General features: G+C 39.5%; 1 protein-coding gene across 2 annotated transcripts in view; it reads left to right on the forward strand.

The window, feature by feature from the left end:
• The window catches only part of LOC145984281 (inactive phospholipase C-like protein 2), a 744,169-nt gene that overhangs the window by 625,201 nt on the left and 98,020 nt on the right, over positions 1 to 20,948 (forward strand). For both annotated transcript variants that reach the window (XR_014441294.1, XM_083117918.1), the window contains exon 10: positions 6,121 to 6,292. Coding sequence is in view for 1 of the 2 variants with exons in the window: in XM_083117918.1 (XP_082974044.1) it covers positions 6,121 to 6,292 (172 nt within the window). In the remaining variant the exon portion in view is untranslated. The remainder of the gene's footprint in view (positions 1 to 6,120; positions 6,293 to 20,948) is intronic.

The following is a 20,948-nucleotide window of genomic DNA, read 5'->3' on the forward strand; positions in this document are numbered from 1 at the left end:
TTGGCCTAATAATATATAATAATAATTCACTGAAAAATATTAATAGTTTAAGTTTATTACTGAGTCAAAATGATAATATTGTTCACGATTCAGGGAAATTGTATGTGTATTTTCTTTTCAATTCAATAGCAAAAGGTTTCAAGCACCATAAACCTCGAATGCCATGGCTATCTCGGTGTATGCAGTGTTATTTACCTTTTTCAGCTGGTAAGCAAACACACTGTGTGAACAATAAACACAGTTTAGGATAACAGAGGGTCCACCAGTTGAAACATACCTGAATCTATTTATTTATCATTGCAGATGTTTATCTTTACCGTGTCCATTCATACGAATTAACTAAGGCACCAAATAAAGTTGGTTCTTTGTGTAAGGAACTACAGAATTGTTTTTAGGCTGTTTTACTCCTTTTCTCTTCTGTTAGACAGTAACCAGTCTTGGCTCTACCAGTTACTTTTTCCGCTACTGCCACAGGCGAATATGATGCAAAAACATAAAAAAAGACCTAACAATACGGTTCATTCGAAATACACATCTTAGAATAACTACCATACAGTTTCTTGTTATTATTCTATACCATGGATATAGGGGAATCTCAGTTCTTTTCTCATTTTTGTTATAAAGGATAGTCCAGGCGTTCGTTAGATAGCTATATATATATAAACACTATTTATTTCTTGTTTAAATATGTACAGATGAATTACAAAGGCAACAACCCCCCCACATGATCCAAATTAGTTAAATTGCAATATTTTTTTAATATATATATATGTGTGTGTGTGTGTGTGTGTGTGTGTGTGTGTGTGTGTGTGTGTGTGTGTGTGTAGAGGTTCGTTCTCTGGCCTAGACCATCAGAACTATCTCTATTTAAATATGGTTACCCAGTGATCGCTAGCCTCCTAGACTAGCCACAGCCACTACTAAAAACGCTGTTTCTTTAATACAAAATTAAAACTTGGGTGCAAACGAGATTTGTACGTTGGCCGAGACCATCAGTACTATCTCCATGAAAATGGTTGACCCGTGACCGCTAGCCTTCTATACTAGCCACAGCCACTACCGGCACCGAGAGAACTTTCCTAGGTCTCTCCTCTTGCCCAAGCAACGAAAAAATGCCAACCTCCGCTACTCAATAGAATCCCTTATATAGGCGATTCGAAAAGAGCCAGCAAACGACTTCCTTTTTCATCCCTCCGGGTTTTGAAAGGAAAAGCTTTTAAACTACCCGCCTTCTGGAAAAACAAAAAAAACACACACACACCTAACTTTTCTTCCCAGACACGTAGGCCAATAGCCGGTTACATTAGAAACTGAATAACAAATATTACTTTCAACCCATAAAAATAATATTAATGAACATATACCAACATCCAATGAAGAAAAGGATTATGTACTGGTTCTACCATTACAAGGCCACCATTAGCTATTACTCACAATTTTAGATTGTTCGAGCCAAAGTGGCAGAAAAGCGACGTAAAATAAGCCAATTCAATCAATCAATCAATCAATAGTTTTAGATGATCATTTGTCAGTAGCTATTCCATTTGAAAAATACCCTTACCAGTAATAACAATGAAACATGCAAGTGCAACCACAGAACTAGATGAGATCAAATGCAGTAAACGTGTTTTTATGTCTCAAGCGTTTTAATTTATAGTCCAAGCTCTATAATTTTCTAACATTCACAATAGTAAATTTTTTTGTTACCTAGAACAACCGAACCTGTACAGGGCAACAAATGAAATTATTCACACTGACGCCGTGTAGCACTACACCACTTCAGTGTGAATGCTTTCATCTGCTTCTGCGTGTTTCAGAAATAAACAGCATGCATCGCGGTTCCAGGAACCGTGTAGAGAGTAACTAATATCCCTGGTTCGAGTTCCGTCACCTGGACATGAGCATTCTTTGTGAGTTTCCCTTCACCAATTTAATTTAATCATCACCCATCCCCATCGTCTCGATTAGATAAAAGTGGAAGGAGTGCGACATCAAATAAAATATTCAAATAGAAAATCATAATTGTTGCTTTAGGGTAAAAACACAGTGCGGCACAAGGACCATTGCTCATCGAACGGAGCCCGGTCAAGCCATAAAAATGTCAGGATATAATGAATGAACCAGATGTCGGACAGGCACCTCGAACAAGCCTCTCCCACTCAAACTGGTCCCCATTCTTTCCGTTGAGCGGGAAAAGAGGAGGGTGTCTTCCACGAAGGGGAGAAGTGACCTTGAGTGGACCAATCGCAGAACCTTCCACTTGAAACAAGGGACCCAAGATCAAACCGTGTTTGATCCTGGGAACATCTTGCGATGAGCGGGGCTCCACCATGTTTTTCCCCATTTGACTCCATGGATCTGAATTACCGGAAACTTGTCCCTGCGAGTTTCTGGCAATGAGGGATGTGCTTCACTGTGTTTTTACCCTTAGCACTGAAGTTACTTGCACCCCTCTTTCATAATACTGCGATATGAGGAAATAGATCTAATTTAAGTTCTATGAATATGAGCGCGTTCGTTTTCAGCTGCTCTTACGAACATATCTGCTTGTGAGAACTGCGCCTATTGTGTTAACTGGGATCAGAACTAAATCATTAATACGCGGGAGTCATTCTCAGCCCCGTTGATTAGAAGACGCCGCAACATCAGTGCCTTATCGTAACTTCAAAAAAAAATGTTGAAGAAAGCTTTTTAAAGCTCGAGCCTCTCCTTTTAAAAAAAACACAGTTTCGTCTTCCAAATATCAGGTTTCCCGTGTCGAGTTTCATGAGAAAGAGCCCAGAGGAGGGGGCGGAACCCCTACCGAGTTTTCCACTTTAACCTTTTGTTGAGATGTAGTATAGCCCAGGCGCTCCTATTTCCGAATGTAATAGCTTCGCGAATGGCTGCTTTCATTTCCGTTTTCAACTTTTAAAACAGCCCGAGCTGGTGGCAATGTCTGCGGGCTTCAGAGAGCAGCTCTCGCGCCATCTTTCCCGCTCTCATCTTTCACATTTCTCCCACCGCTTGGCGTTTTCTGGCTCTTGTCATGAATCAGCCTGAAGCATTGCATTTCAACATTCACATTCGCCCTGTTTATATCGCATTTGATAACCCTGTCCGCAATGTTTACACGCTAACATATTCTAAATAACTTGAGCTATAAAAATATTTTTTAGGAAAAAAAAGTCTTGAGTTATTGCATCCTCCGGAGCTGCGGAGGAACTATTTATAAACGCAACTGGGAGAGAAGCGAAGGAGAGAATATCGTTGTTCTCTCTTTGCAAGCCATTATTGAACAGTCGAAGCACCGTTGAGAGAAGAGAACTCAAAAGAGCTGTGTGCAAAGTTACCAAGTCAAGATGACATCACTCTTCCATAAAGCGAGCTCCTTTGTCTTGGCTCTGAGACAGTGAAATATGGCCCTATTAAGATCTTAAAATGGCATTTATTGTTCTTTTGGTACGAAAGGAACCGCTTTTCATGTGACCCAGCCAGCTATCTATATCAGTACACGAGCTCGCGAAATTCTACTTTTCCACGAGGTGACATTGAAACAATGATGTAAGAAGCAAAGCAAGAACATCTAAAAATGAAAAATTGGAAAAGCACTCTTCAATCAAACTCAACAGAACTCTGGAGATGCTTAATATTTCATTGCGTACGGCATCTTCCCCCAATATCTTCATCATCATTAATTGTTACCGTTGTGATTAGCCTAGAAAGATACAAAAGCGACGAATAATAACCAAAGCAAGTAAACAGCAAAATTTAAGTGCACTGCATAGTGGCTAATTTAGTGACTCTAGATTTGAATCCAGGGCAAAGAGTAAATTCAACAATTTTATTTCTTGATCTGGTGTTATGAGATTTCTATTTTTAATAAGTTTCTTCGTATTTATTTCCTCATCTATTTCATCAATTCACCATTAAACTAAGGGGTCCCGGGTTCGAATCCTGGCCTGGGCATGGATGTTTGTGAGTGTGCATTCATCAATTTCATCATATCATATATCACTCATCCTCATCTTCGCAAATTAGCCAAAAGTGGCACAAGAAGCGAAGTAAAATAAAGCAAATCAATCAATCAACCATTAAACTAATTCATAGCACCGGTTCGGTGGTAGAGGACGATAAGTTATTGACTTTCAATCTCGACACCGAAGTTCCCGGGTTCGAATCCGGGGCTGATAGGTTGTTTGTTCTTTGCGAGTCCCTTCAGCAATGTCATATAATCATCTTCATCGTCGCGATTAGCCAAATCTTGAAGAAAAGCGATTCAAAATTATAAAAATGCAAGCAGACGTTTACGTTACGTTGTCCAGATCGTTTCACTTTTCTATTCAGGTTAATCCACTCTTAATTATTGCATTTGTATTATTTTAAAAGAGATTGTTCCCACTTTCTCTTGAAGTTCTACTAGAAGCTGTCAGCGTGAGAAGCAAGCTTGAGAATTTGAAATACAAAACTGTATGCACAGCAATGCAATGTGGGTATGGAATCCACACCGATGTGACACAAATAATAAGAACGTATAGGGTCTTTCTATTATGCACGGGTTTCTCGATGTGATACCAGACAGCGCTTGGGTTCTCCAATTGAAGATTGATCAGGAAGTTATCCCGAGTTACTGGTGCTGCCGACATGACCTTGTGTTAGAATTATTTATTTACCTTCATTGAGCTAAGTATATACACAAAATAAAAACAACTGACAAGGAAATTACACATAAGATAGTGCAAAGTAATTTCATAAATCTGAAAAGAAAAATAAACACAATAAAACTAAACCTAGACACACACACACACGTCTCATTTCGAAATATTCTGGTAAATGTTACGATAAATGGTTGACGAATTTCAGTCCTTTTCTGCAGTTGTTAGGTATATTAGAATAAAATTGATGGGTTACTACTTGATAGAAAATATCTTACTTTGCTCTTACAAATGGATATTGAAAACGCATTCCTGATTTCGAGGGGCAGTTTGTTCCACAGAGTGGCTGTGGACACCGTGAAGGATTTTGTGTAGATGTTTGAGTTGTGAAGGGTTGAGATTAATCCGACACCCTGAGTATAATCTGATCCATTGTCACTTGTCAGTTGTATAGGAAGGAAATGAGAGTGAACCCCAGAATCCTGGTGCTATATCGTGATTTCGAGCGGTGACACCTTGTGTTCTTACTTTTCCTGAATAGGTCATCGTGCACAGCAGCAATACAGATTCGAACACAATGATGTGATCATGCGAATATAGTGAAACAAACGAAATAGCCCGTGCGTATTCTCTCCACATGAGAGAACACAATGGATCTAAATTGTAGACGGACATGATCCAGTGTGCATGATCGAAATGTTACATGGAGTTCAATTGAATACCCTTTATCCTGTGGAAAATTTTATTTTTCTGTGAACTAGTATCCTTCACCACGACAATGTTCCATCGTACTTTTAGTGCTGTTTGTAGTACAGTTCCGAGTGTCAAACTGACTGTCAGGTCTTCTGCGGCCTCTGTACTCACCATACGTCATCACATTTGTCACGAGGGATCGAACTCTGTTCACTAGCACCAAACGCAAGAGTTACACATTTAGCTATGCGGGAGCCCATTAGTCCGACTTTATATTCGAGATAGATATATGTTCAGAGATTTATACTCTGTACCGGGAATCTCTGGAGCAAGCGAACGAAAACAAGTTTTCGCAAGTAGGACTCGAGAGGTATCGACCAAGGAACGCGCGTGAGAGGATAAATGAGTGCATGGAAGGGAAAACGCCGTTGCAGATACCAGCCATTTGCAGAAGCGGGCACTGTTTTGCTCCACCCACTCACTTTCTCCACTTCTCTGCCGTTATGCAAGGCCTTGCTCCACAGATTCCCGAGGATGAGAGTAGTGGAATGGCTTTAGTATAGTGGGACCACAAGCAAAAGAACCTGCGCAGAACCATGTATTATGTGTATCATACTCACGCGTGTAGGGAAGGGGCTTCCCCGTGGTCCGAGCTGAACGGGTGGAGGGGAAGATTCGCGGAGGCTTCTGGCCGAAAGTTCTTTTGTTTGTGGTAGCTGTATAGTATTATTGCTGATATTACTGTTGTTTTATACTTCCTTATAAATTGTCTTACGTTCTCCTACTTATGCAGATATCCTCTCATACTTCACTTGGAGAACCACTGTAGCGTAGATCAACAACGAAAAGCAGCCACAATCCTGAAATCGGTTCTTCGAGAAATGCTTTACATCCACAGGGACGACAATCCAAAGGACGTCAGCCAATTGAGCCCGGAAGAGTTGCGCGGGAAAATTCTTATCATGGTGAGTATAACACTTGTATAATTTAATTCAATAGTTGCAGTTACATACCATATTACCACAACATACACTCTTGTTAGTAATTACAACAAACGACATGCACTTGTGTGAAATATTGGGAATTGCTGTGGAAAGCAGTGGTAAATAAATGTTTGTAGTATGCAGAGTTGTTGTCTGTCCTTCTTGTAAAGCGGCAGTGGTTCATCAAGAGTTCCACGGCGTGGTTCATGGTGGTGCATAATTTCAGTGCTTCGGGTCCCACCTAAATTTCATGACGTCTCCTATTGTGTCATAACGCGTAACGCGCTGTGCTAACCACTCCGCCACGGAGGTCGACTACCAACTGGGCTACCGAGCCAACCCTGGTTTCTCTGATTTTTTGCTGTCGCCCTTTCTCTTTCTTTTCCTCTTCTCCTTTTCCATTCATTTCTCCCATTCTATTTGTTTTCCTCTCATCTTTCTTTTCCCCTTCTCGTTCTTTTCTTCTTCTCCATTTCCCACTCTTTCTTTTCCCTTCTATTTGTTTCCATCTACTCTTTCTGTTCACCTTCTCATTCTTTTCCTCTTCTCCTTTCCCCATTCTATTTATTTTCCCCTTCTATTTGTTTCCTTCTCCGCTTTCTTTCCCCTTCTCGTTCTTTTCCTCTTCTCCTTTTCCCATTCTTTCTTTTCCCTTCTATTTGTTTTCTCTCCTCTTTTTTTCTCCCTTCCCTTTCTTTTCCTCCTTTTCCCATTTTGTTTTTTGTATGAGCGAGAGATGCATTTTCGAAAGATTGATATAGTGAACTAGTTGTATTACTGTATTGCTACTTTGGCTATTTAATGTCACTTTTCTTCTGCTTAATCAACACAATGAAGAGTAATGATGAAATAATAGATATAACCTTTTGAGAGAGAATTGACATAACGGCAATTCTCGTACTTCTACACGAAAAAACTTAGGACCGTCAACGACAAATAATTTCCATGTTAATGGTATGCCCAGTGTAACTGTGAAAGTAGCAACCATGTTATGTTTAATTTTATGACAAGGAGAGTAATCGTTTCCACCGAGGCTTGTAATGACCTGATCAATATGTGATAGATACGAAAAATTCATAAAAGAACAAGAGAGCGATGAAGTGATGCTTCTCTCTATATATATATATAATGAAAACGTTGTTTCCATAGTCACGACCTACTTTAAAGCGTAACTGGAGCTTCATACCTTAATTGGCTTCACATTCTCTATTGCAGACTCACTGCAATATTTTCCTTCAGAAGCAAATAAATTCCATTTTTAAAATCCTGTAAAGAACATTGTTATTCATTGCCATAAAATATCCAGGTCAAGATTTGGAAAATTAATTTGTCATTATGTTTATGTATGAACGTGCAGTCATAACAACGTCTACTGAATATATATTTCTGAGCGCCTCCCCAAAGTCATCTTTTTCTTTTGTTTTATTTTAAAGAAAATTCTCAAAGTACATTTTTTTTAACATGTCCAACTAATTTATTATTTTGCTCTAATCCTCCCAGAATTCTTTTTTGTTATATGTGTTACGGGTTAAGTGGTAAAACAGCCACAGGCTGAACTTCGCCCATGAATAAATAATTTATAATTCTAATTCTGAGATAAGCATTTGTGAAGTCGTTCACTATATTTGTGATTGAAACACTCGTGCAAGGAATCGTAATTGAAATATGTAAGAAGAAGTGTTATTCTGTATTATGATTCACGACGATCGACTTCCAATAACATATTTTAATACAGTCTTATCCACCCGATTTTAGAATCTTATCATGCTGAACATTTTTGGCTGTGACTAAATATATGAAATAGACATATTTTTACACTTATTATAATGATTAATTGTGTGATTTCTTTTTCACTTCTGATTCATTGTTCCGTGGACAGAGGTGATATGATTAATTGATCTGAAAACAAACAACCCGAAGATAAGCTACATGGTCGGGTTGACTGCAAAATACAACAAATCATGTTTCAGTATACTCCAAATATATTACTAATAATTCATATTTCACAAGTTTTAGTTTGAGATATCATTTGTTAAAGCATATTCATATCGATTTTCTAAAAGCATCAAAAAAATGTTTGGCCATGATAGAAAAGTCATTACATAGTGTGAAATCATCACTCCGATTAGTATTTTCTTGTCTCAACAATAATTTTCCATGGACATAAAGCGTACACAACAAGTATTTACTTCGTAAAAATTGTTGTTCTTTATTGCTGGGAAATCAATTTCTAGTAGAACACAATTAAATAATGGAATAGTTTCTATGTGGAAAAATTGTTTTATTCTCATACGAAGCCTACTAGTGCCTCCCCGATGGCGCAGTGGTAGCGTCGCCGCCTTGTAATCAAGGGGTCCCGGGCTCGATACCCGGTAGAGGATCCCACTTTAAACTGTAGGTCCAGTCCTGATTAGCCTTACCGTGCATAAAGTGGACTTAAAACACCAAGTCAATAGCGAAGCCTCACTGGATTAGAAATCCTCTTCTGAAAATGTAGCGAGTGTGAAGGATAATTTATGAAGCTACGATGAACTCCGCAACTCATAACTGAATTCTGAAAGTTTTAATTAACTGGTAGTTTCATTAGCTATAAAATGAAGATGATGTTGATTGTCTTGTCAGTTGCATCGGTACAGTGGTTATCATGATGCGCTACGAAATCAGCGGTTCTCGATTTGAATCTTGGGTAAATTAAATGTTGCATGCATTGTTCATTGTCTCATCAATTTCATTATTTACTCTTATTCTGATTAACCAAAAAAGGTAGCAAAGAGACGCAAAAATTGCCAAAATACAATACAGTATGCATCGTTACCATTGACATTCCCATTAATGGATGTTCTTTCACTTTTATCGAACAGAACAATGTTGAATTGGCAGGGATTTTTTTCTGGTTCTGGCCGTAAGTACTTTACTCGGCCGGAATATAACATATGATTATTGTTTTCTGTCAGTGGTACTTGGATTTATTGAGTTATTTATTCATGTTCGCGCCACCGAAGGTTCCTGGTTCGAGCTATTGCATCATTGCATTTCCCCATCGTCACCATTAGCCTCAAGAGGCACACTAACGACATAATATAAGAGTTTGTTTTGAGTCCAGTTTATAACAGGACAAATATACATTTTTGAAAATCAGGCACGTTTCAAAAGGCTGTGTAAGGTTCTTTATTGGATGTAATTTTTTTTGTTTATGTTGTTATTTTTTGTTTTTCCCTTTCTACTGTTATACATTCCAATGTAAAATGGCCAACGCTGTATTTGGAATTCTTTGTTAAATAAATAAATAAATACATAAGCTAATTGTGGTTGACAGTCGTTCCCAGTCATTTTATTTTTTTGTCACATTTGCCTAATTGCGACAATGATTATGGGTGATAATTAGATGAAATGGATGAAGGAACAATCACAAAGGAACATTCATCCCAGATCTGAACTTGAGCTGGAAATCGGCAGTGCGAGATGATACTAGTATTGAGCCACCGATACGGCATCTCCAAGTTGTCTGCACAGAATTCCCGCGGCGGATAGACTTCAGTTCTTAATACTTTCTTGTGTTCTTGTTTTGGCGAGAGCATCATTTATTATTATTTGTAATTGCACATAATGTAGGGGACAATATATATTTTTTATGCATAATAGCAATTTTCTGAACATTCTTTTCCAGATGAGATTAGAAGAGATCCAAGGTTCGTTTTATGGGAGTTGGTTCATAGCTTGGGGGGTGGATACATGTAATTCATTCTGAAACAATTTAGTGGAGAAAGGTTGTAAATATTGAACACTCCACGCATGTGTGAAAATACACTTATATTTTTAATATATTTTTATTCTAACAGGCTCTTTTATCAAAGTTAGTTGCAACGAGAAAGAATGATCAATTACGCGATGCACTAAATGAAAATACAATGATAAGAAAATCTCCTGAATTTGAGCTCATGGCCCCATGTTAGACTCGTGATACCAAACACCTACGAAGATTTTCCGAGCATCGCAATTCTGTATCTCTATGTAATATTCTTTATTCTTAAATCCTTATTTCAAAATTTAATCATATTTGTTGTCTTGAAATAATCCAAAAGCTAACTAAGTTCACTAATAGTGTAAAAGGACTAAAGTACTGTGTCTACACTATGTGGAATTTGATTGACAAAATTTGTACCTCAACATATGCGAGACTTATTCACCAACAGACAAGAGCCATAAACATTTGCTGATGATAGAGGTAATTCAAGAGAGAGAGACAGAGAGGAGGGGAAAGATTAGTAATACAGAAGAAAATGAATATGTAGGGCAAGTACGGAAGTAACTGGCTACTTTCATAACATATATTGTGCCCAAATATAGCAACAATTCATCCTACCTACACCATTAGAAGTTACTGCAAAATATATATTACCGTTGAAATTGAACAGCCTGCCTGTTAAGTTACAAATACTGGCCATGTTCTTTATTTACATAAATTTAAATAATGATTGCGGTTGCGTGCAACAAACACACTAATTAGACGAACTATGCAATGACCGTACATACTTTAAAAAAATGTATTTAAAATTTTTTACGGTAGCTGGATGGCAGTGGAAATTGATGGCCTTGGACCGTTATTTTTCCAGTTATAGAGTGTAGGCAGTCAACAAATAACTGCCACTGAAAATAAGAACCAGCGGTGGATAAGAAAGAACGAAGTGTTATCAGAAAAGGATACATAAACAATTATGCCACGATTGGGGTAAATAGCGGATTCATATACATAATACTAGTGGTGGACAAATTAATATGAACACACATGAAAAAGGGTCGTAATTCCTCCTTGAAGTACAGCTATGTCACCTGGTACAGGAGTATGACACACAGTGGCCGTGAAGGTGGATGTATCGGTATATCATCAGCAGTTGTATGGGTTGTATATGAACATGCTGCTACCAGTCAAACGCCGTTGTGTCAGACCAGTAGCGAAGCGTAGTCTTACGAAGGAGGCAAGCAATGTTTCAGTACAACAAAACATGTAGTACAATGACATGCCAAGAGGGGTATCAAAGGTTTATAGCCTCATTGGCCCGGTCGCTGGATTAGTCAAAATATCATAATAAAGTGACGGTTCTAAAAATAAACCATATGATCCGCAAAAGTCACATTTACTTTCGAAATTCCAGGTAACGTTATTCGTAAAGATAAAAAAAAGGGTAAAGTGTTCCCCTGTGCATAGCATAGCACCACGCCATGAAGGGGGTGTGGAGGTAATGTGATCAGCATCAAGCCCCTGACCGCCTTTACCCCCCAGGGTTTCCCCCAGGTACCCATGTTATTCGACGCTGGGTGGGCGCCGGGGCCGCTTTCATCGTTAGAAAAGTTCCGGGATTTGAACCGGCCGGGGATCGAACCCGGGACCTTGAGCATGGTAGTCAGACGCGTTACCGACTGAGCCACCGCGGCCACGTTGTTCGTATGGTAGTAAACGTCTTACATATGCGAAGTTTCCGCATACGACTAAAGGGGTACGGAGTTTCTTATTTATTTATTAGTACATTTATTTGTTCATTATTTTTTTAATGTGGGCAAACGGTGACCAAACGGATTTAGGTAAAATAAGGGGGGACTCATTTATTTAATTTACGCTGCGTGATTGTAATTTAGGATTTGTGAGCACCCTAAAAATCGCATTCGGAGTCAAACATTAAAATAAAAAAGTTAAACACAAACTTTAAAAATTTCATTTCAAACCAAAGAAACACATGCATAGACGATGTACTCACCACAATATATTCCAAACTCTTTTGCATATGTGCGAAATTTCCCGCTATCGAACAATTCAACAAATCTTAGGGCCTCAAGGTTCTCAAAACGTGAAGACAGTCCCACGCTCTTTCCACAACTGGAAAGCATTTACGCAAGATCACTTTGAAAATCTCTGAAATGACCGAAAGTGATACCAACCTATTTCTAATTATATCCCTCATGGGATAGAATCATTACGTCAGAAAGAGTATATACATAATATTTAAGTAATAAACTGTCATACAGAGGCGTGCCCGGGGCCGGGGGAGGGTTGGTGGGAGACATAACCCCCCTTTGGCCTAGTATTCCTAAGGAAAGGAAAGTCAAAGGCAGGAAAAGATGACAAAATGAGGAGACTACTAAAAAAATCCTGGGAGCACCACTTGTGTCGTAATAATAAAACATATTCTTGTGTTCATAATGTTTACGTACAATGTATACGATTTAATTGTGCTGTGTAAATATCAGTAGAGAGTTCTTTTTTAGATAGCTTTATTTTCACGCCAAGTTTTATTCAAAAGCCGTCAATTTATTGAATGTGGTTGTAAAATTTGTGAAACAGCTCACTTGAATTTCTGTGTAAATAGTTTGGCAGTTGTAAACACTGGTAGCGGTCAACACTTTTGACGTAATTTGAGCTGGACCGAGCTGGATACAGGATGCAGACCAAGGTCCGTCGAATCTTCCCTCGGGAAACTCTTCACGAGGGTGCAGACATTCCACTTCCTGGAAACACAAACGCTCGCCCTTTACCATCTCGCCCGAACTCCCAATGTCCATTTTTTTACGCGTTTTAAAATTCGCGAAATCAAAAATAAATTGTAATATAAAATGATTAATATATATATGGAATTTAGAACAATGATAATAACTTATTTTAGTTATTTTATGACTAAGAATTGTTGTTATATTCGCGATCTTGTTTACGTGTTCATGAAGACAAATATTCGTTACTAGTTTTTGGTAGCAATATATCCTTCTGCTTGCGGTTGAGCTCAGCAAGCAGAGCTTTTTGGTAGAAGCGTTGTGGACGGGTTCCACTCGAATTTCACGCTTCGCCATGTGACTCCTTCGGGTGCGTTATTTTCCCGCAGAGTAGCCGCAAGCATTGAGGCTGGTGCTTGCTACAGAGCTGCTGAGGGAGTTTGCGGTCGTAATTTTACGTGAAATAGAGTGCCATGGAAATTAAACAAGGCTAAAACATTAAGTACATTAAATGATATTCGAATAATGCAAGCAGTGCTTGCATTGCTTGTACTATATCTTCGCCTCTGTGTAAGATCTCTCAGACTTCCAAAACGGCATGATCATTGGATCGCGCCTAGTTTGAACTAGGGATGGCCGGATTCGGATCCGGTACCTTCGGATTCGGATCCGGTACCTTCGGATCCGGATCCAGAACTTTCGGATCCGGATCCAGAACTTTTGGATCCGGATCCGGAATTTTCGGATCCGGATCCGTTTTGCCATCCCACATGCTCTTCTTTGGAAAGTAAGAATGTGCTTATAACATATTGTTACCTGCTAATATTTATTTATTTATTTATTTATTTAATAGAAGATTCCAAATACAGCGTTAGCCATTTTACATTGGAACGTTTTTATAGAACATAAGGACAAAAAAATAATAACATAATACATCAAAAATAATAACATCAAAAAAATTACATGTGGTTAAGAGACTTACATATTTTTTGCTAACTTTCTTCTAAAACTGTCCAGATTTTCAAAAATGTCTATTATATATATATAATATATATATATATATATATATATATATATATACAGGGTGTTTCTAAAGGTCGTTTACAACGCTTGGGAGGTGATTCCTCACACGAAAACAAGCAAAAAGTCTAAGTTCCATTTTTACGACTGAGGCTTCGTTTCCGAGATAGGAGCCTCGCAAAAGGTGACAAAGTGAACGTCACACCTGACTGGGACGAATACTGTAACAGATAGAGAGGCGGTTCCAAGGGAATCATAAAGGAATCGTATGTGCTCAGTCCGGAAGTCACTATGAAAAGTTCACTGCACGCATGCGCAATGGAGTCCTCAAAGGAATTGGGGATTTCCAGCAAGAACAATGCATGGAAAAGGTATGTAACGCAGCAAGAAGGACCGTGACAATGAGAAATGCGTTAAAGACAACACATCCCGACCTCAAACATCAAAACATGAGCACCGAACACAAAATCCGAAAAGTTGAGCACGGTTGCATACCCCAGTTACACTCGAGGAATGAACGAATCATGTCATGTGGCATACGAGAGACACATTACTCCACCAGGAGGAGGGAAAGAAAAACATAATATCAGATGATTGCGACAACGTGTATTTTTACACGCGACAACTACGTAATATCCCCCCCCCCCCACACACACACACAACAAACAACAAATGCTACAATGTCTTATGCACAGACAGTGTGTGTCACTGTACACCAACTAAAGATGTCACTTTCACCACACAAAGGGGGTGGGAGCAATACCAAAAGTGTTCGCACGCGATCATTGTGACGTAAAAGAGACCAGTTTTGGAAGCGCTGCACAGGCAAGTCTGGCTCTCGTAGTCTACGTTTGACCTTCATGACTGCTGTTCCCGCGAGAGGAGCTCGAAGGGTTGGTTCACAATTGGTCTGTGGTGTTCGTACGGTGATACGGCCAATTTGTGCAGTGTGCCAGTGTTAAACAAAAACAATACTTTGCAGTTCCAGCTCCCTATTACACAGATGGCTGCGTATACGACCCAGCAGCTAGCAGACATGCATCTCATGTATGGGGAGGCACGTGGTAATAGCCGTGAGGCAAGGCGTCTTTATGGAGAACGCTTTCCACATAGACGTTTACCGTCTCACACCTTCTTTCAGGTAGTGGGCAGTCGACTGCGTGAAACAGGGTCAGTGTTACCACCGCGGCAAGAAGTTGGAAGACCCCGAAGTGTACGTACACATCAGTTTGCAGAAGATGTGTTAACAGCGGTCGCAGAACATCCTGGCACCAGTACGCGAGTGCTCGCTCGGGCACGAAACACGTCTCATGTGTATGTTTGGCGAGTGTTGTCAGAGGAAGGAATGCACCCTTTTAAACTGCAGAAAGTACAAGAACTGTTACCTCGTGACTTTCGCCCTCGTATGGAGTTTTGCCAATGGTTGTTGCATCAGCTGGACACAAACCCTCACTTCGGGGCAAACGTATTGCGGACAGATGAAGCCATTTTCACCAGGATGGATGTCTTCAATAGTAGAAACAGTCATGTATGGGACTTTGACAACCCACATGCACTTTTTGTGGCCCATCACCAGCACAGGTTTTCAGTGAATGTGTGGTGCGGGATAGTACATGATCATTTAATTGGACCATACATTCTCCCTGTTCGCCTGAATGGTCTCACGTATCATGCATTTCTTAGTGAGGTTCTGCCTGAACTGTTGGAGACCGTACCTTTGGCACTGCGGCAAGAAATGTGGTACCAACACGATGGTGCACCAGCTCATTTCGATTATAATGTACGACATTTCCTGCATGACGTGTTTCGCAATAGGTTCATTGGTAGGGATGAGCCTGTGCCTTGGCCACCGAGGTCGCCAGATCTCAACCCTCTCGATTTTTTCTTCTGGGGAGAAATGAAAACCCTCGTATACGACACACCTCTCACATCAGCTGAGGACCTCGTTGCTCGCATCAACGTCGCCGCCGCGACGGTAGCAGATACACCTGGCTTGTTTGCTCGTACTCGACAATCCTTGATTCGTCGCTGTCATATCTGCATAGAAGTAAACGGCAGACATTTTGAAAACCGTCTGTGATTATTGCCCTCGGCAAATACCAGTGAGAACACTCTTGGTATTGCTCCCCACCCCCTTTGTGTGGTGAAAGTGACATCTTCAGTTGGTGTACAGTGACACGGACTGTCTGTGCGTAAGATATTGTAGCATTTGTTGTTTGTTGTGCGTGTGTGTGTGGGGGGGGGGATATTACGTAGTTGTCGCGTGTAAAAATACACGTTGTCGCAATCATCTGATATTGTGTTTTTCTTTCCCTCCTCCTGGTGGAGTAATGTGTCTCTCGTATGCCACATGACATGATTCGTTCATTCCTCGCGTGTAACTGGGGTATGCAACCGTGCTCAACTTTTCGGATTTTGTGTTCGGTGCTCATGTTTTGATGTTTGAGGTCGGGATGTGTTGTCTTTAACGCATTTCTCATTGTCACGGTCCTTCTTGCTGCGTTACATACCTTTTCCATGTATTGTTCTTGCTGGAAATCTCCAATTCCTTTGAGGACTCCATTGCGCATGCGTGCAGTGAACTTTTCATAGTGACTTCCGGACTGAGCACATACGATTCCTTTATGATTCCCTTGGAACCGCCTCTCTATCTGTTACAGTATTCGTCCCAGTCAGGTGTGACGTTCACTTTGTCACCTTTTGCGAGGCTCCTATCTCGGAAACGAAGCCTCAGTCGTAAAAATGGAACTTAGACTTTTTGCTTGTTTTCGTGTGAGGAATCACCTCCCAAGCGTTGTAAACGACCTTTAGAAACACCCTGTATATATATATATATATATATATATATATATATATATATATATATATATAGTGTGTGTGTGTGCGTGTCCGCAATTTGTAATTAATTAATACACTTACAAGGGAGGTCTAAATCTCCCCCTCCGATTTCCATGAAACTTGGCAGGTGTATAGAGGCATCTTGACATTTGAGGGGAGGTTACCCCCTAGAACAGATTTTTAGCCGAAACAAAAAACACGTATTTTTTTTTCATTTGGCCTTGTTTATACACACACCTGCCAAGTATCATGGAAATCGGAGGGGGACACAGGGGTCAGATCCTCACTTCAATTTGTCCTCATCTTGACATTTGAGGGGGTTTTCCCCCCTAAAACAGTTTTTTAGCTGAAACAAAAAAACACGTATTTCTTCCATTGGGCCCCACTATACACCTGCCAAGTTTAATGGAAATCGGAGGGACACACGGGTCAGATCCTCACTTCAATTTGTCCTCATCTTGATATTTGAGGGGGTTTTGCCCCCTAAAATCGTTTTTTAGCTGAAACAAAAAAACACGTATTTCTTCCATTGGGCCCCACTATACACCTGCCAAGTTTCATGGAAATCGGAGGGGGACACTTAGATAACCTCCCTTGTTAGTCTTACACTTTGTAATTATATAACACTGCATATATTATAATGTTTTATTTTAATTTGTAAAACTGTAACTGTAGAACAATTGTATAAATCTTGTATAACATTTCTATCTTGTTATATGTGTTAAAGGTTTCATCCTGGAATGGAATGTCTCACATTTATGTGTGTTTTCATTTCCAATACATTCGAATGAATACATATTCGTTTCAATGGCATTTACAAAATCACCTCTGACATTTTATGTTAAACAAGTAAGATTATTTTTGTGCACGAGTGTGTTAGCCGATGCGTAGCAAAGTATTTTAGGAACAACACTTGAAAAAAATTCTTGTAGGACTAACTAATGAAAAATTTCTTTGTAATCGAAGATCATAATACCTTTTAAGGTGTGGTAATATTATAATGGGATTGAGATACGAAACTCTCGGATCCGGATCCGGATTTTCGGATCCGGAACTTTCGGATCCGGATTTAGATCCGAAACTTTCAGACCCGGATCCGTTTGGCCATCCCTAGTTGGAACCTCAGTGACGAAAACAGCCACATTTGTGGTGGTTGCTGAGAGGTACGCTACGCAAGGAACACGGTGTCAACTGTTTGTTTGATTTGGTGTTTTAAGTCCACTTTGTGCACAGTAAGGCTAATCGGGACTGGACCTACAGTTTAAAGTGGGATCCGAACCACTATGTGCCTCCATCGGGTATCGAACCCGGGACCCGCGGTGTCAACTGTGATGACAGCCTAGAGTAAAGAAGACAAGGCGTAATCTTCGAAACAGGACATTCTGTGAAAGTTCAAGTTAACCGAAAGAGATAGACAGGTATTGAAGTGGGTGGCCTGAAAGCACAAGACAACCATGTCTTAGATAAGCTTTGAGATGAACTCACAAAAAACTGTCAACCAAAACTGTCCAAGGGGTGTAAGGGGTGACCTTCCACGTAGTACACCCAAATGTCAACCTCACTTCCACGTTAGTACACCCTGGACTGAAGACTAACGAGGCTCTGGCGACTGGCCCCATGGCCAGTATAATTTTGTTTGTATTGTCCTGTTCTTTTGTCCTTATGTGTGCTGAGTGCCCCTTTGCAGCCTCAGCTTTTAATGAAAGTCAGAACATTTTAATATTTTATGATTTTAATTCTGCAACGTTAGAGTTGTTATTTGTAACGATAAGGGGCTGGACCCCGTATAATTTGACGGGTGGAAAATAGCCTTAGTGCTGACGCACCCAAAATTTTAAATTCAAATTCAAATTCAAAATTCAAAACTGTCCAACTCCTGCATGAACTGTTGCATTACTGGCGGCATGTATTAGATCGTAAAGGTAAGCAATACATCGGCATAATTTTACTAGATGTCAGTAAAGCATTCGATAGTGTACAACCAAAGTTATTAATACAGAAATTATCAGCAATTCAATTTTTCTGCTACTGCATCCAACTGGATTGAAAGCTATTTACGCAATAGGAGTATCGATACAAAAGTTGGCAACTCGATTTCGAACAGTCTGAATGTATCTCTCGGTGTACCTCAGGGATTTATTGTGGGCCCAAAACTTTTTAACATGTTTGTAAATGATATCGCAAGCAAGAAATTTGACTTTGAATTGTATCTATACGCAGACGACTGTCTCCTGTACTGCGCATCTAACAAATTAGAAAAAAGTAATTGCAAATATTGAAAAAAGCATGTCAGAAGTTCTTGAGTGGTATCAATCTAACATGTTGAAAGTGAACGAGTGTAAGACTCAAGTATTAATATTATCCACGGAAAACAATAACATCACGCAAGTTGACAATATTAAAATTCGAATATAAAACCAAGCGAGAGTCTAAAATATCTTTGTATGTACCTAGATAAGAATTTATCCTTTTCTCAACATGGGAAGATTATGTGTGCACGTGCAGCACCTTGAATCAAACAGTTTCAATATGTCTGTAAATACGTATGTAGCTACTACAGCTTGCTCACAAATTAGAGTTCTACAGATCATTTATTAGGCCGTAACTTGAATATTATTCCTCTGTACTCTATGGGATTAACATAAATAACACTAATAAATTAGAAAAAATGCAAAATTGGGCTATTCGTAGTATACGAAATACAGCACACACGACTTCACGAACGAGCAGAGAAGAACTACAACTACCCACGCTTGAATCCAGGCGAAAATATACGTTCCTACTCAAAATTCATTAGGCAATTCACACACACACACACACACACACGCGCAACCTTTTACTAAGCGGCAAAGTAATTATATGTAGTAACATGCATTATCCCAATCTGCGGTCTATACACCAATAGTATCAGAGTACCAAAATGTAACAAGGCAAGATACGGATCAAAATTCCTATCATCGCTGGTAAGTAAGGCGTGGAACCAACTGCCTGGAGAAAGGAGAAAAATTTGGCCAAATGTGAACAACAAATTAAGATAATCTATGAATACTGACACCGTACCTCATTTACCTCATTGCCTCCTTCACATATACTTCACATATACTTACTTAATTTCTGTTTCTTGTGTGTTTCAATTATATAGGTACACTTATACAGTAATTTTCTACATTTTATACATTTATAAACATTTAGCAGAATTGTATAGCTTAACAAATTAATTCATGTAGGGCAAAAAGCTGTTTGTATAGTAAGATAATCTGTGTAAAAATACTGTAAGCTTAAGTGTAACCCTACCTCAAATAAATAATACAGCAGCAGTGGGCACAGTTCATCTGGTCTGACGAATCTGCATTCACATTATTCCAGACAACCAGGTATGTTTGGGTGTGAAGCAGGCACGTATCCAAGGGGGGGCTTAGGGGGCTCGAGCCCCCTCCCCGAAATATTTCGATTTACACTAGATAAAATGAGGTTTGTGGCTTCTTGTGGTGTAAGATAAAATAATGTGACGATAACTTAAGGAGATAAACAAATTTTCGAGGCAAGACTGAGAATGTTCTATAACCTCGTTATTGTTAATAGCATGCATCCAAGATGGGGATCAGGGGCTAGAGCCCCCCTCCTTCCCGGAAACTTTTCCCATTACACTAGATAAAATTAGGTTTCTGGCTTCTTGAATAATGTTACGATAATTTTAGAAGATAAATAATTATCGAGGCAGGACGAAGAATGTTCAATAACCTTGTTGTTATTATTAATAGCACGCATCCAAGGTGGGGTACACGAGGCTGGAGCTCCCTTCAGGAAATGTTTCTGTTTACGCTAGTTAAAATTAGATTTTTGGCTTCTTCAATAATGTGATGATAATTTGTGAGAAATAATTATCGAGGTAAGACGGATAATGTTATATAACCCTGTTATTGTTAATAGCACGCATGCAAGGTGGAGTATAGGGGGCTCGAACCCCCCTTCAGGATTTTTTCTCTTTACGTTTTTTTGGGCTTCTTGAATAATGTGATGATAATTTGAGAGAAATAATTATCGATGCAAGACGGAGAATGTTCTATAACCCTGTTATTTTTAATAGCACGCATGCAAGGTGGAGTACAGGGGGCTCGAACCCCCCTTCAGGAATATTTTTTTACACTAGATAAAATTAGGTTTTTGGCTTCTTGAATAATGTGATGATAATTTGAGATAAATTATTATCGGGACAAGACGGAAAATGTTCTATAACCCTGTTATTGTTAATAGCACGCGTCCAAGGTGGAGATCAGGGGGTTCGAACCCCCCCCTCCCG

The sequence above is a fragment of the Lepisma saccharinum genome, chromosome 2, assembly GCF_977018435.1.
Source record: "Lepisma saccharinum chromosome 2, izLepSacc3.1, whole genome shotgun sequence".
Lineage (NCBI taxonomy): Eukaryota > Metazoa > Arthropoda > Insecta > Zygentoma > Lepismatidae > Lepisma > Lepisma saccharinum.